Below are 16,637 nucleotides of genomic sequence, written 5' to 3' on the forward strand. Positions count from 1 at the left end.
TGCTATTGCGCTACATTGGGGGAAATGTAGGAGGAACAAAATAAATCTCAGCCGCCGCTGCAGCTTTGACTGTGGCTTTTTTTTTTTTTTCACTTACTTGCAGAGATTGGGATGAGGATTGATCCTCTGTGGCATATACATAACTGTTCATTCGCTTAGCACAAAGACAGACCATAAACAAGGGGAAACAACTCGCCTGGCTCTGTTGAAAGGTGGAAAAATCCACCTAGCAGCACCCATTAATTAAATTACTTTTTTTTTTTTAATCTGTTTATGGGATATGTGTGCTTGTCATGGTCAACTGCACTGGATTTCAGTGCAATACAACTTCATTTGAAGTTGTGATTGTTGTAAACTGGGCACAATAAACCTATGAACTCAAAGTAAAAAATGGCAGTGTCTGTCTACGTTTCAATAATAAACGTGTCTATTAAAAAGTATGAACAGAAATGCAGAGTTTGTCGACAGCTGCACTAACTGTGTCACAACTCAAGTGCTCTTGCATTGATCGCGGCTGAACTAAATCTAGATGCCAATCATTCCCCAAATTGATTCTCACTTCGCATAAAGCACAAGAGACAAGGTCAATTATATTTCCACACAGGGTCAAGCCAATCACGTATAGGATATTGATATTTTAGTGGACTATGCTTAAAGTGATGAAAGGAACGACGGGCCCTCGATGGGTTTCTTTAGTGATCTCTCCCTCTGTACTCTCTGCCCCTCGGTTATTAATTCTCAAACAGCCCATGCTCCCTTCTGTTTCCCAATTGGCTGAAAGTGAAGCGGATTTTTGATTTGTTTACTTCCTCTGTCAAGATGAAACACTTGGTGTCAGGAGGGGCTGCTAAAGCCATTGGTAACCAGGACAGTATTTACTGTATACTGTACAAAAGGAGTTACAGTACTTATGGATACCTAAAGCAATTATACACAGACTCAGAGGCATTAAACCCTGGTGCTTCGCACAGTGCTTCTGGTAAAACAGCATATGATTTACTTCACAAACCCTCAACTGCTCTTGAGGGAGCTGGAACATTAAGAATCTATCGTTTTAATTTTCTTAAGACAAATGAAAACAGATAAATGTGTTACACAACCTCCTTCTCTGTGTTGGACCTTTTGTTGTGACTTATTGCTTTGCCAGTGAACTAAACTGATTCTATTGCTTGGAGGGGCACGCAAGTGGGTATTGGCTTGTGAGGTGGTGGACACTGTAATTTGCTTAAAATACACCCTGAGAGCCCTGAGCTTTCTTTTGCACAGGGGAACACAGTGGAGGCCCGAAAGGCAAAAGTATCAGCGCTCCATGCTCGAGTCTGAATCCAATAATTCAAACCCCCTTAGGTCCGTTTGCTGAGAGGGTTAGGACCGGGGTTCACGAGTGTGAGGAAGAGTGTAAAGGTGGCCTATGTAACGCTGCCACAGAAGCGCAGTTGCTGTTGCTGTTCTTAGCACAAGGACAAATAATGAAATGAATGTTGCACCTTGAACTCGTACGACTCCTCGATGACCACCTCCAGGCGGCTGTGCTCTCCCAGGATGGGCTTCCCCATCTCAGCTATCCTGCGGGCCTCCTCTTCCTCAGTGCTCATCTGCCCCTCCGCCCCCTCTGTGGGAAGAAAGGAAGGGGTGGGGGTACAACGTGAAGACGATGCACAATAATGGCGACGCAGACGAGTGTGGGTTGAATTTCTGAGTGTCGCAGATATTTCTCTCATCTATCAATAATAGATTATGGGGGAGAATTGTATTTAGAGCTGTAGAGGTGGATTTACAGAGAAGAATGAGAAGAGCTGGTGTGGAAAGTGTCTCTTTGGATGGATTCTTGATTTAGTTTTCCAATAAAACAATTCTATTTTTGCTTTATCAATGATTTCAGGGATTGTCACAAACATTGTTGATAAAACCGTTCGAGTCAGGTCAACGGTGATTGGTGCAAACAAATGGACAACCAAGGTACATATGATGTAACATCAGTCCACGCTTCTACTGTCTGAAAATAATTTGTTGTTCTATAGAAATCTATTCAGCTGCTGTGGATGATACGTAAAACAGATGTTTCGAAGCCACTATTACTCTTCACGAAGCTTGACCTACACCCTCTGGACAATACTGATCCGCTTTTTTCTTTTTCATTCTGCTTCAATACAGTATTGGAGCGATAGTGAGAGAGACAGAGACCTACTGTACCAGCACCTTGCAGAGAGAAGGGATTAATGCCGACATGTGGCCCAGTTTGTGCTATTGATCCACTGCCAACACTGTAGCAACAGCGGCTACACCAACCGGAGTTTACCTCGCAGAAAGGGCCGAGGAGCGGAGCCAATCGGGGATGGTATTACTGCCAAAAGTCCCCTCTCTGTTTATCAAAGAGAGGGTGTAACGCTGTGGTGGTTCACAAAGAGCTTTGGAGACACTTTGAGCCTTCTAACTGGGCTCAGTGTGTGCAGAGTGTGTCTTCATGTCTGCTGAAAGGGGCTTTTACTCATTCGCCATTTCTGCGCAGGGAGGGGAGAAAAGGAAAGAGACCAGGAGGTGTGTGCGTTTGTGTGTGTGTGTGAATGAAGAGCAGGCAGAGATTATAGCCTCCTCTCCTCAAAGGCCGCACATGTCTCATAATGAAAAGACTCAAGTAATGCAGCATATGGCAAACCTGCCAGTGTTCATCGACATGATTTCATACTGTCATGAACAAACACACACACGCACGCACACACACACACACACACACACACACACACACACACCCCTGATCGCACACGCTCAAATAAGGTAAGACTCCACTGCGAGCAGCCTCTCCACCGATCACCTCCCTGCGGCGGCAGACCAGTGAGGTGAACGGGAAAACCGCCTTCAGGACGACCAGCGTCATTATATGTCATCACCACTGCGGGGCTTCCCGCTCTCACAGCACTCGTCTCTCTGCTCTGGCTGCTTCTCCTTACCGGTCAGTCATTTGAGATTAGAGCTGCGCGGCTGCTTCGAACTTGTCTTTTTGGATTTTTTGTTTGGATGGGAAATCGGTGACCTGCGCACACTGTGGAAATAGACAAAGCTGCTACTTTATCAGTAAGGCTCAGGGTCCTGCACATCAGCTGTGGCTTTGTTTTTCATTTGGATGTCTGGATTTGTTTCCCTTCATGGGACTGTGCTCAGATCTAATCTGAGCATGAATCAGCGGGTTGTAGGTTCTCTTCTGCTATAATGCAGGTGGACAGATACTTTCCCAAGCGTGACTTCAACAGCTCTACAGTGATTACATTGCTATTTTTTCTTATGTTTATATTGCATGTTTACTTATTTATTACTTTTTTACTGATGCTTCTTATTTTCACTGTTCCCCTCATCTCATCTTGTCTTGTCTTATCCTATTTTAAACAGTTTATCAGATCCTGTTCAGACGCGTGGCCACATACTTTAAGCAGTGTGAACACCATGTCCTGGGCCACACTGAAGGGCCGCCCTAGACTGCTGATGTCCTCTGATCCACTACAGTTTGATAAAGAACCTTTACCACCCTTTGGTTCATGGTGTGGCCAGTGACACAGCATTAACACTGACAACCACATTTTTGTCTATTGTCTATTCATTTTTTGATGTTAGATCACAGCAGAGCTACTCAGCGCATTGATACACTCAGCCCCGCATGGCTTTTACCTCGCCTATAGAGCAGGGAGTTGCGATCCAATCACAAGTGGACAGTGACCAAAGATTAGTAATAATCCTGTCGGTATCGGCCCGGAAAAAGCCAAATCGGTCGACCCCTATTTTCATAAAGTCAATCAAGTTTTCAAGTTATCCCTATCACTCTCTTTTGCCTTCCACTCACAAGGCTCCAAAATAGTCACAGAAAGTTACTATAAAAAACATAATACAGAATGAGAATGCACCGATATAAGCCAGCCCATTTATTTGTCTAATAAAGAGCACAAACACGGCGATATATCTGCATGAGCACACACTAAACAACCCCGTGTGGAGCGGCGGACTCCTTTGTCAACATTTATCTATATAATGTCCTATTGTTCTGTGCTGTGGGACCCACGGAGGCCAGTGATCTGATCCAGTTCTGCTGTGATCCAGATGTAAACAGAAACCCCTGTCCTCTGTCTAAATTTTCTCTGATGGTTGGATGTGGGTTAAATTATCTTTTTAACTATTTCAGATGAAATACTTTCCGTAATTTGATTTTGAGATTATGTTAAGCATGTTTAGGGGCGGTTGGCTGCTGCTCCCTTGGTGGGCGGTTTGAATCCAGGTTGTGTAAGGAAGGGTGACCGGCATAACGTTTTCGTATTGTTTTTTATGGCAATAGCAGAAAACATTACGCTGAGTAATTTTGATCGTTGGGTTTCTCATATCAGCCCCAGATTTAGAGGTGAAACAATTGAAAAAAATCAGTACTTAAAAGAAGGAATAATCAGATGGTCTCACCTTGGTTGAGCAGCAGAGCTGTGGAGAGCACAGAGAGGGGGGAGGAGGGGGGGATGAAAAAAGAAGAGCAGTGAGTAAAGGAACACATTCAACGCAATAAAATGCCCATAATAACACACCAAACTGTTCTCTGTGTTCAGATTAAACTCACAAACGCTCACACAGTAACAAGAGGTTCATAACCCGCAACCACAACAAATCATCACTTCCGGTTGTTCTTCTCCACGTTTCAACATATATATATGTATATATATATATATAGTTATAATCATTATTATCATTGGGGGCATTCATGTGTCTTCATCTGATGCAGCAGTAAAGGATAAACAGGAAATGAGGTGGAGCAGGGGAAGGAGACTCAGTACAAAGGTGCCTCCTGGGGGCTGCTCAAGGCGTATGCACCAACATGGTGTGTGTCCTGACTGTCCTGCCATCGAGGCGCCCTCCCCCTGTTATCTCTCTCTCTCCACCTGTTCTGTCTCTCTCTCTCTCTTTCTCTCTCCACCTGTTCTCTCTCTCTCTCTCTTTCTCTCTCCACCTGTTCTCTCTCTCTCTCTCTTTCTCTCTCCACCTGTTCTCTCTCTCTGTCTCTAGCGCTCCACATTTCCCACAACGGCCCGCGTGTTGTTGTACTGACAGGTTACAGATGAATGGATAGGTCCCTGAACAGGTGCGTTGTTGCTGCTGTTGTGCGTGTGTGTGTGTGTCTTTTTGTTTAAAATGAAAACCATGAAAGCTTATTGAAGTTTCATGTGGTGAAGTGGGTCATTGAGCGCAGCTACAGTAAAAGACAACACAATCAAACGGAACGAAACAGAACAGGCTGTCACACGGAAAAAAATATACAAATATAAATAACTACAGAATAATATACAATACACAAACCAAAACAGTACAAAAATAGGTTGGATTAAATGTGAAACTAAATACTTAATATGAACAAAGCACTGAAAGAGTACAACATTCCACTAACCACGTAATTAATCAGTTGTTTACATATCGTTCCAATTATATTGAATTTCTATTACATGTGAAGCAGAATGAATACAAAACCAAAGCCTCAATGGGTTGTAAATAAAAGCTTTTTGGTTTGGTCTGATTATTACATTACATATTCTGCTTTGACCAAAGCCAGATTGTCACAGTTAGTGTTTGCGTTAGGTTTCTGGAGTTCACATGCTCTCTCGCATTCTAGTGTCGCCTCCTGTTTTATGACCCTTGCTAGTGTTATTGGATTTTTGCTCTCATGTCCATTTGCTCGCCAGCGTCACAAACTCTGGTATGATTGCCTGTTTTTACTACAGTTTGTTTGGGATGGAGAAAAAAAAATGGAACCCACCTCTGGCGTTGACTAAACAACCAGGCCGAGACCCAAAGACGTCAACATAGAATCCAGTAAATACATAAAAAAAAAAAGGAAAACTACATACACATACTGTATTCACATACCTGAGATTCCTCTCTTTAGCCAGCGCGGTTCCTCCAACACAATGAAGAAGTTTTCATGTTTTTCATATTCTTCATCGTCAATTATCCTCACGTGGAGTGTCTGACTGCGCGCGCGCACACACACACACACACACACACACACACACACACACACACACACACACACACACACACACACACACACACACACACACACACACACACACACACACACACACACACACACACACACACACACACACACACACAGAGTCAGTCAGTTGCATGCGCTCACAGGGCTGCCACAACAGGGCATCCTTGTTATCGACTTGCAGACCTCAAGGCCCATACACTAAGACCCAAACACAAACAGTTGTCCCTGATAAGGAAAAGCTACTGAATCAAACTTAAAAAGTCAGAAACACAATAATTAAAAAAGTGAAAGTGAGACAAAGGTATGACACGGCAGATTCTGTCGGGTCTTACCCTGACAAGAATCAGATACTGACTCATCTCCAGTGAGGGTGTTCTTTAGATAAAATGCCAGACTTCCTTCATTTTTCACACCTTCCTCCCCTGTTCTGAAGTCAACGGCCGACTTCTTCTGTCCTGTTCTTCCTTTACTCTCCTCAACTTCACTGCCTCTTTATCCCCCTTTTATCCTTTTCTCAACTTCACTCCCCCTCCCCAGTTTGAGCTGTCCTCTTCTCCATATCCTTCCCTCCATCGTTCATTTCCTCTCCCGTCTCCACCCCTCTCCCCCTCTCTGTCCGTTGTCAGTGTAGATTTCCTTCTGCTCTCGCCGAGCTGGTTTCTGTGCTGACATTTCACTCCGGTGATGCTCGGAGACGCTAACAGGTCTTGTCATCGTCACTTCATCTTCACCTCCCCTCCTCTAATGCCGTGCCATCATTCCTGATTCTTTGAAAATGGCCGATGTCAAGATGGCATAAAATGTCTCTGATGGCATAAAAGCCCTCAATCAATGACTCACTTTTTTCCCTCTTTTCTTTTAACACTCCGCTCCTTTTCTCGTCGGTGTTGTTGCCCTCATAAAACCGACCCGTTTGTGTCTTTGGTAACTTAAAATTCATCCTGTGGACATTTTCTGAGAATTCAGGCTCCTTTTGGAGAACGTTTTTATCATTCAGATCATTGTCAGTATATTTCTTGCTTTCACATTTTCTTGTCTTTATTGCGGCTATATTCATTATTTTTTGAAATAGTGAAGTATCAAAAAATGTGACAACACGTGAAAGCCGTCGATCCTAGCGATGAAAACCGACGGAGAATAATCAGTGAAAGCCGCAGCTCCGCTCGGCTCTGCAGAGGTTTACAGGTGACTTTCGGCAACTTTTAGTTTTTACTGTTACTTTCTCTGTACTCAGACGGAGAGCGCAGTTATTTTGGAACGCAACAGTCACAGTGAGAGACCAGTAGTTGAACAGAGTGGAGCATTTAGCAGCTGAAGAGCCTGACATTTCCCTCAGCAAATGGTGGAAGCCAAAAACAGAGACCAAAGAGGAAAATCACTCCGAATTAAAGATCATTTTGCTCCTTTACTGTTGGATTCAAGCAACCATTTCCTAAAGTGTTTTTCTCATCATTTGAAAAGGTGATGACATGTCACTGAGTCCTCTGCCCCTCCCATCCAGGTTTTGTGAAATCCGTTCAATAGTTTTTGCTTAATTCTGCTGACAATCAAACAGATAAACGGACAGGAGTGAAAACACAACCTCCTAGGCGGAAGTATTGACACTTTCATGAAACCTATATTGTCAATAAGCTCCACTTCACTTCCTGAGTTGAGCTCTGGTAATGGACAGACATACTGATCACTTTATCATCCCGCATTATGTGCCAGGTGGATAAAAAAGTGAAGCCTTAAAAAAGGTACTTGCTCATCTTCCTGCTGTATGTGATCAAAATCAATCAATCGTTTCATTTCAAAAGAGTCCAGTTCTCAGCAGAGGTCTTTTACGATGATTCTACCTGACATGTCGGGACCGAGAAGAGCCAAACGGGATAGAGCTCCCTGAGCACAAGACAGAGACAGAGAGGTAAGAGTGCTCAGAGTTGGCTGCAGTGACATTTAACAGCGTGACACTGCCGTCACAGCGATATTGCCACTTAAAGTTGGATCTGGAGACCTGTCATGGGGCCTTAGCAATCGAGGAAATCGACGTAGTCATACCGAAGTGTGAGAAAGCCACGAGGGGCAGAGGAGGAGGAATCTTGTAGTTAATGAGGTGGGAAAAAAACACAGCAAAATTGTCATTTTAGAAGCAGAAATCTGGTTTGAGGCTTCAGGTGGAGGTGACACATATTCAGACATGCCGACTGGGTCATCATTAACCACTGGGAGAATAAATTGGAATGAATCCCCCTCAAGAGCAGAGCCAAAGTGGTGGTGAACGTGAAAAATATTCCCACAATTACAGAAAACCCCACTGAGATCCTGCCACACACCCATCACCCACCACCGGTCCCGCCTCACCTGATTCACATCACTGCCAGTCGACGAGGCTGCCCGTTTACATCAGCTTTGAGCTGCTGGGATCAATATATCACACAAACAGCAGTCCATGTGAGTTTGTCACAGGTGCTGCACAAACATAAAACCATAAGAGGACGCCCTCAGAAAAAAAAAGGTTTTTGACACTAAATCACTGAGAATAGTTCACTGTCCGTCCATCCATCCCTCCGTTCGTCTCACTGCCGTGAACGCGACGGCGCAGGAACGCTGCGATGGAATTTCTACAAATTTGGAAGGAAGTCTCGCTCGGACTCAAGGGTGACCTGATTTAAATTTGGCGGTGAAAGGTCAAGGTTCTAAGGTCCCTTAGAACGTGACGCCACAAGAAGTTTTGGAGGGATTTCACATCTGGCATAAACTGTCACAAAAACCTCAAGTGCTGAAATCCAATTGACTTAAAATAGAAGTTGACCTGAGGCAAACAGCCGCACTGGGCTCACCAGAGGCCCCGTCACATCAATAATTAAGAGTAATTTAACCATTATTAGTATAGAAAAAATAACCGGTGGACTGTGTTGATACTACTGAGCAAGACAGTGAGCTGCCAACTTGTCTTGATGTGCACCTCTAGGGATGTCTTTAGCAAATGTTTGAACTTTTGGACTCTTTGTTTAGAACAGTTTATTATTTCCTATTTTATTTTGAAGCTTCTTACCTTGTGTGTGTGTGTGTGTGTGTGTCCGTGTGTCCTGGGTGTTCTACTTCCTGTCTTTGTCGAGCTTTCCGACTCTTGTGTTTGTCTGGCCCGTCCTGATGTTTTGACCTGTTGCCATTTATCCCTGCCTCCCTTGTGTATTCAATCTCTGTGCCCAGTCCTAATCCCAGTTTGTCTGTTCATCTCCCCTGTTTTACATTGGCCTTCATTTCAGCTTCATGGTGCTCCCATGTGGTTTCAGGTCTGTTCCTCATTCTTTTGAGTTTTTCTTTATTGTCTTTTACAACCGCCTGCCAGTCTGACCTGTCAGGTCATTCCTTTTAAAGAGTAAATCTTCATTCAAAATATAAGCTCAGCATCTTCCTGAGACAGAGGCACGTCATCCAGCCTAGTTTTCTGGACAGATTAAATGTAATGAAAGTTTAGTTTGACTCACGTGGTCTGGTCGTTGATGAACTCCAGCTCCCCTCTGGCTTCCTCGTAGTCCTCTCCATCCTTGGCGGTGCCCGACTCTGTGTGGTACGGCAGGATGACGGTGCCGCGGGCGCCCGAGTTGCGGGCCACCGTCACCTCCATGGTGCCCACACTCTCGCTCACGCGCATCGTGCGCTCGCTGAACGTGAAGATGCCGGCGTGGTCGTCGTCCAAGATGGTCACCGTGGCCACCAGGGGCTCAACCAGACGAGCTTTGGGGGCGGCACCCGCGTCGTCGCTCTCGAACATCCCTTCGGCGTCGCCAACGCGCAGATTCAGCAGGCGCACAAAGAAGTGCTCATCCTCTTCGAATATGTCGTCGTCGATTATGCCGACCTGGAGAGGCACAGGGAGACGGGAGGTCGTTCTCTTTGGGCATGGAGGCTCAGAAGGTGGATGTTGTGTTATTGGTCATTTAATCAATTATAGTTAAACACCAGCTGCAAAATGTCTCCAATATTTCTACTAATTCCACACATATGTATTCATTCACAGTCAGATGTACAGTACATATACAATAAAGAAGGGCTAGTGAAGTATTGTTTCCCCCACTGGGTCCATTTCTTTCCAATTTATAGTCCCAATTCTTAAGTGAAAGGGAAGGTCGCCATGAGTCTGCCAAAGCTCTTATCTGCTGCACACCTGTCATTGCATCTGGAGATTATGGCATTTCCCTTCAAGCAGGATGATGAAAGGTATCGATTGCCCAGTTTATTCCTCTCAGAACATTTCAGTACACATCAGGTGGACTACAGCACCGCTGAAAAAGTAGCGCTCCCTTTGCCGCTTGCTCTGCCACACTTCTAACGTTAATAGTGGCTGAAGTTCATCGCCTGTCACCGTGCATACAATTCGCAACCCCTTTGTTTAGAGTTGGCACATGAGCAAAACTCGCAGAATCAGAAACTTGTCAGGTCCCTTTCATCACAAGAAAGTGACGGAAGATTCATAGGGAATCTTTGTTAAGTTTTTTGTGTGTGTTCTGTCCCCAGGTCACCTCGTAGGGGTCAAATTCAATGTTCTTTTCTGTGACAGACATATAAACACCAGCCAAAGTAGTCAGAACTGCTTCTGAGGAGGACTCCCAGGGTGAAAAAAATAGCGGTGGCTCTGGTGCAGCAGTAATCTATGTATATTTGTGGAGTGAGGCTGTTTCCAATGCGTCTGCAAGTGGAGGCTTTCATAATGACTTCTTAAATATAATGAAAAAAAGGTCAAGTTAAAACGGAATGAATGAAGTAAAACTACTACCTACTCCCCGATGACAGGGCAAACAGGATAACAGGTTTGTTTGATCCAGTGAAATAACACACAACAGTAACCCTCCTGCACCGTCCCATTAGTGGCGAGCGGGAGGATTTTTATAATTGATTGTCTCGTCTCGGCTGCTGATGGTGTCGATGTGCCCACTTCAGACGCAGCTCAGACCTCCACTCGATCGGCAGAGATGTAGCGACAGTTGGTTCGATATTCACCCTGAATACAACAACGCTCCCTGCATTGCAGCCCTGAAGGAGACAGGTTGTGCTGTTCACTCTGGTTCAGCGATCTTTGTCATGCATTAATCATTTGACATTTACAGCTGAACAATTAATATGGATAAAGAAAAATTTAAAATGCAAAAAAAAGAAGAGGGACTTTAAGATTTTCTCTCTGAGAAACAGAAACGCAATTGTTTCTATCAATATAATTTATCAATATGTTGTCAGAACTACTGTATTGATGTTAAACACACAAAGAAGATGGTATATTGTAAGGTTTTGCAATAGGTATTCACGTTCATGTACAACCTATATACGTTTATAGGTACATGTAGTCTATTATTATCTGCATTAATACTTTTAGGCCTGGACGACTGGCAGCTCTGTTTTCATCTCGCGATGAGACATCACTTTCCGCTCCACCGCCGTGTTGCAAATTAGATTCATTCTGCAACGCGAATGAATGACTGCCTTCTTATGTTGACCTAACGAGTACGGACTCTCCATTACAACAGCGAGGCCTTTCATCGGTGCTGTCAGCCCCATCTCTTTCTGTTTAATCTGTGGAGAGCCGAGCCGGCGAGGGCGGCGGTGATGGCTACACATTGGGCGTGACGCGGCAGGGAAATTGGAGCTCGGGCAGACGAGTGAGACGTTCAGGTATAATTGGTTTCCCCACTCTGTTCATTTCTGGCACGGCGATCGATGAAACCCACTGATATGCTGTAGAAAACGGATGACTCTGACCTTTGTAATTTACTCACTCATCGTCTCTCTTCTTTCATGGTAGACGGGCTAAATTATAACCTCTTTTTTTTTTGTCCACTGTCCTCCCCATGCTTCTTTAATGTGACTCTTCAGGCTGCTGCCCCAGTCTCCTCTGATCTCTCCTCGGTTCTCGACATCTTTACAATCATCTTATGTGCTTTTAAATCAAACAGCATAGTGCACAGGCTTCTGACCTCAGTTAAAAAAAATAAAAATTACTATGGTGTTTGATCCCAAGTTCAGATTGCATATGTAATATTTGTAATCAAAGAAACTGAACTCTTGGATCTACTCACTTGGATCAATCATCAGACTTTGTACCCTCTTGTCAGATTAGGCTAATAACGCTGAATGACATTTCATGTAGTCAATTTATCACAGTTTAATTTTTTTTATAATGGATTCCCTTTAGTCATTTTTTTTGTTGAAAATAAGGAAACCTGAATTGTTGATGTTTGATGTACCAGAGGGCTTTTGAACGTCGAAGAACATTTTTCTTAATTGCAATGGATTTCCTTTATCGTTCATCCTTTGAAACTAAGGTGACATGATTTGTTTATAGTTGAATGTTGAAAAGAAACACAATTCTGTGCCAAAATGGAAATAGGTGAAGGCAGAACACCTTCAGACTAATGACAGAAAATGATAATGAAGTTAAATCAACACCTCTTTAACACAGTTTTAAACAAAATCTGAAGATTAAAACCTTCATGAAGGAGGTTAGATTATCAGCTTGGCGCACTGACCCCCCCCCCCCAACAACTGACATATAATCACCATATGAAGTCCAAATGAGGCTTATTTACATATCCAGTAGAGCAATGATGTGTTAAAGACGACCGGCTGAATCATGTCTCACTTTCTTTTCGCTCTGTTCTGGTCTCACTTTAGCTGCCCGATGCTCAGCGTGCACACTGATCATCTAAAGCTTTTCCCTAAAACCGCGATCGATGGGAGTGGACAGACTAAAAACCAAAACAGTAAATCTGCAGATGATGAAAATGAAGGATGCTGTAAAACTCTGTAGAGCTGAGGGAAACTGCAGAGGTGGTTGATGATTCTCTCTCTCGGATGAGAGACTCTCTCGGGATTGAATAATTGGTACTGTAAAACTATTCATTAGAGCAGCTTTATTACAGAAAAAAATAATAATTCTGTGGATTAATGAAGAAACAGTGATTACATAAGTTGCTGACTGGAGCTACAACGATGGCAGCACCTGTAGTAGTGGCATTATGAGATGGGCAGCAACAGTAGATGCAGAGGAGGAGGAGGAGGAGCAGATATATTTTCACTGGTGGAGCATAAAGCATTAAAATTGTTCGACGCAGTTACAGTTGATCAGCAAGATGAAACCTTTTCATGCTGGTTAAAATATAGAACGGTAAAATATAGAACGGCAAAAATATATACTGAAGACCGATGGTAAGCTGCGTGATATATAAAAAGATGAAGAACAGATTATGTTAAAACAAAAATGTTAAAAAAAATCTTTCTTCTGTTTTAAGTTTTATGTTTTTTCATTGAAGATGTTTGATTCTTCGACTCCCCTCAGATGTGCAGGAGCATCTCTGTCTTTCACTGCAGGACAACTACACGGTCTGTACCTTTAAAAACACCAGACACAGATAAATCTCATCTGTGCCTCCTCAGACTCTCTCTGTCGCTCCTGCAGCGACTCTCATTATTTTATCTCATCGCCCCCTCGCCTCCTCTCTTTCCCCCTCACTTTGATCTCCCCGGATATCTGCTGCAGATTTCACTGCCTCACTGCAGGAGCAGCGTGTTTACGCAGCTCCATAAAGTCAAACTATTCTCAGCCCAGCTCTCCTCCTGAACCAGATTTGCTCATAAAACAATAAGAAAGAAAGAAAAGGAAGAAAGAAGGTGTCAGCATTAGGGGCTGATTTGTTTATATTCTAAGATTAAAAAAAAGTATGTCAGCTTTTATTTCCAACAATTCAACAAGGAGATCTTTGAAATTGGAGCTTTTGTGAAGAACTGGCAGGTCCTCTCTTTCATAATGTGTTTTATAGGCTACTCATATGATTTTATCCACAGGGATCATCAAAGTTTCATGTCATCTCCAAAAGTCCTGAATTCGTGTAGTCCTCCTATTCCGTCAAACCTGACAATGTGAAGGATGGAAGAATCCCCGAGGACTTTTTAAAGTCTGTAATGTTTTGCGCTTGGCGACACACTGAACAAAGACAGGCGTTTTACAAAGATGGAGCACAGGAGAGACTTAATTAAATATGGAAGTATTATAAAACAGGTCTTCAGAAAACGAGAGAATGAGTCGTTTTCTTCACAAATATGATTTGCTGGCTACCGAAATATTATTCTGTTGCTGTTATCTGTGGCTACAGATCAGAGATTTTTTGCAGGATAAACCTGCAGCGTGGTGCACTTGTCTCCCCCCGTCTCCTCTTTCTGTGCTCTCCGACGAGGATAAGCCACACTTAGTGAAAATCAGTGCGCCACCTCGCCATCGATCCCTGTCTTCTTTAGACTTATATCCTTCCTCTGAATGACAGGTTCCTTTTTTTATCTGCAGCATCAGAAACTTTTTTTCCGGGACACTTCCGCCAAGGGTACTTGAACTCATTTCTCGAGGGCTCTAATGAAATACATGTGAATTTATGTAAAAGTCCCGATCTCCGTCTCTAAATGCTGAATAAAGACTCATTTAAATCACATTTAGACATTCAGTCCTTGTCGTTGTGACATTTGCAGATGCTGTATGTTTTCATGCAGTTCAATAAGTTGGGCTAATAAATATTTTGCCTGATTTTAGCAGTGAATGTTTTAGTGAGTTTGTTCAACTGAATGCAGGACAAGAAGCATGTCCATGCGGTTGTTGCTCAGTCAAGTCTTTGGCCCGATCGTGTCTATTAGCTTCTGTCTGGCTCAGTGTGGCCGTCTGCTCTGCCGGTGATGCAACACGGACGCCACGGCTTCATGCTGCATTGAGATATGTTCTCCATCTATGAACGTGCATACAGCATTCACAACATTTTTTATTGTGAAATCCCAATTTCTCCCGAATGGTTTTTCTTCAGGAGAAAGTGATTTGCAGAACAGAACAAGTGTTGTATAGGAGACAAAAAAAACGTCGAGCAAGGGGCTTTTAAACAGACCACTGTGCTGAAGTTTTTCTGGTGGAATTGTCTCCACTTTGTGGTCCGCATCACATCACCGGGTGCGAGTGACCCCCGCCTAAGAAAGCCAGCAGTGCCTAAGAAAGTACACAGCAGCCCTTCCCTTTCCACACAATTGTACTTACGTATAACCGGTGTGCCACTAAAACATGTTGAATCTTGAATCTGCCACAGAAGCAGATTAAGGAATCGAATTTAAATACCAGAGGAAGGTCAGAGCACTTGAAAGCTGTCTGGTGTTTCTCTGTGGCCCAGCGACGGCTTGTGGTCGGGGGCCAGGTCTTGCCTTTCGGCTGGTGGTTTGTGGTGCAGAGCTCAGTGCTGAACTACTCCTTTGTTTAGCCGACATTCCCACAGTGTCCGGACGGCTTCCCTCTGTCCCGCCTCGTCTCCCGCCCCGCCTCTTCACTCACCTTAATCTCTTTACGAGTCTCCCCTGGTTTGAACACCAGCGTTCCTTCGTTGTACTCGTAATCGGACCCGGCGTTGGCCGAACCGTCTTCTGTCCTGTAGTCCACATAGAAGGTGTTCTCTCCCAGACCACCTACACAACGGAAACAAAACAGAATAACACCGGGCATACCATACTGTACATTGCATGTATATATGTGTGTGTGTGTGTGTATATGTAACAACAAAACCACATAGCTTCACTTTCCAGTGAGTTTTTTGTGACAGGTGTATTCAACTGAATAATCTTTGAAAATATTTGTTTATTTTTTTCTCGTAAAAGTATGACGTTCTACACCACGTTACGAAGTGTGATCCTAAATCAGTTGAATACAGTTTTAAATCTGAATATGCCTTTTACCACTGCTTAAATACAGTAACTAAACTTAAAATAAAATAGGTGGCTACGCTGCCTTTAAAGTTCAGATTGTTCAGAGAAAAAAACATCAAGGAGACTAAAACTTGAACAGATCAAAGACATTTATATATACACACATATATATGTATATATATTCAGTTTAAATGTATTCATTAATTTGAAGAAAGGGAAGATTTTACACTTCATCACCGCAACACTTTCTCCTCTGCTGACTTATTCATGTGAACTCAAAATGAGAGTATTACTTATTCATCGCACTACCTTGGCAGACCACGCCCAGTGTCAGAATGCCACAGTTCTCCATGCACTGACTGTGGGCGCTTTCGAAAGAGATGCGGCTGCAAATCCCCAGGTCGTCATCTACCGGGGCCTCCTCGTCAACTATGGCCGTGCGGCGGGCGTTGTCGGCCGCGTGCTTCTTGAGGACGTTACCGGCTCCAATCATCATACGGGTGGCCTTTGAGGGCAGCAGAGAGTTGAGGAGGGGTTAAAAGTGTCTATCTTTCATGTTATTTTGTAGGTCTACACAAGTTTTGACATCAGGGACTATTTATGAATTACGTGTGTGTGTGTGTGTTACCTGTATGCGGTAGAAGGCTCTGCTCTTCTGTTGATGCAGCATTGCGTAGTAGTTGGCCAGCTCCACCAGCTGGTCCAGCTCTTTGTCGGGATACTTCTGCTTCAGTTCCTTCAGGATGCGAATCACCTGGAGACGGTTGGAGAGAGATGGGGCGACACACTCAAGATTAGAAAAACCTGTCAACACAACACAAACTGACAGCACGCACGGCTGCATGCATACTGACACTGAATGTGTGGAGGATCGCAGGGAAAAAGTACTAGATTTTTTTAAAGGTTTTCTCAATAC

The 16,637-nt window shown here is 43.7% G+C and overlaps 1 protein-coding gene across 5 annotated transcripts in view; it reads right to left on the reverse strand.

Moving 5' to 3' along the window:
• slc8a2b (solute carrier family 8 member 2b) overlaps positions 1-16,637 on the reverse strand; it is a 132,078-nt gene that overhangs the window by 8,088 nt on the left and 107,353 nt on the right. For all 5 annotated transcript variants that reach the window (XM_047335707.1, XM_047335709.1, XM_047335706.1 and 2 more), the window contains 7 exons: positions 16,350-16,475; positions 16,031-16,226; positions 15,354-15,484; positions 9,493-9,866; positions 5,887-5,990; positions 4,438-4,455; positions 1,488-1,612 (listed from right to left, as the gene is read on the reverse strand). In XM_047335707.1, coding sequence (XP_047191663.1) covers positions 1,488-1,612; positions 4,438-4,455; positions 5,887-5,990; positions 9,493-9,866; positions 15,354-15,484; positions 16,031-16,226; positions 16,350-16,475 — 1,074 coding nt within the window. The remainder of the gene's footprint in view (positions 1-1,487; positions 1,613-4,437; positions 4,456-5,886; positions 5,991-9,492; positions 9,867-15,353; positions 15,485-16,030; positions 16,227-16,349; positions 16,476-16,637) is intronic.

This window comes from Scophthalmus maximus, chromosome 11 (genome assembly GCF_022379125.1).
Source record: "Scophthalmus maximus strain ysfricsl-2021 chromosome 11, ASM2237912v1, whole genome shotgun sequence".
In the NCBI taxonomy this organism is placed as follows: Eukaryota; Metazoa; Chordata; class Actinopteri; order Pleuronectiformes; family Scophthalmidae; genus Scophthalmus; species Scophthalmus maximus.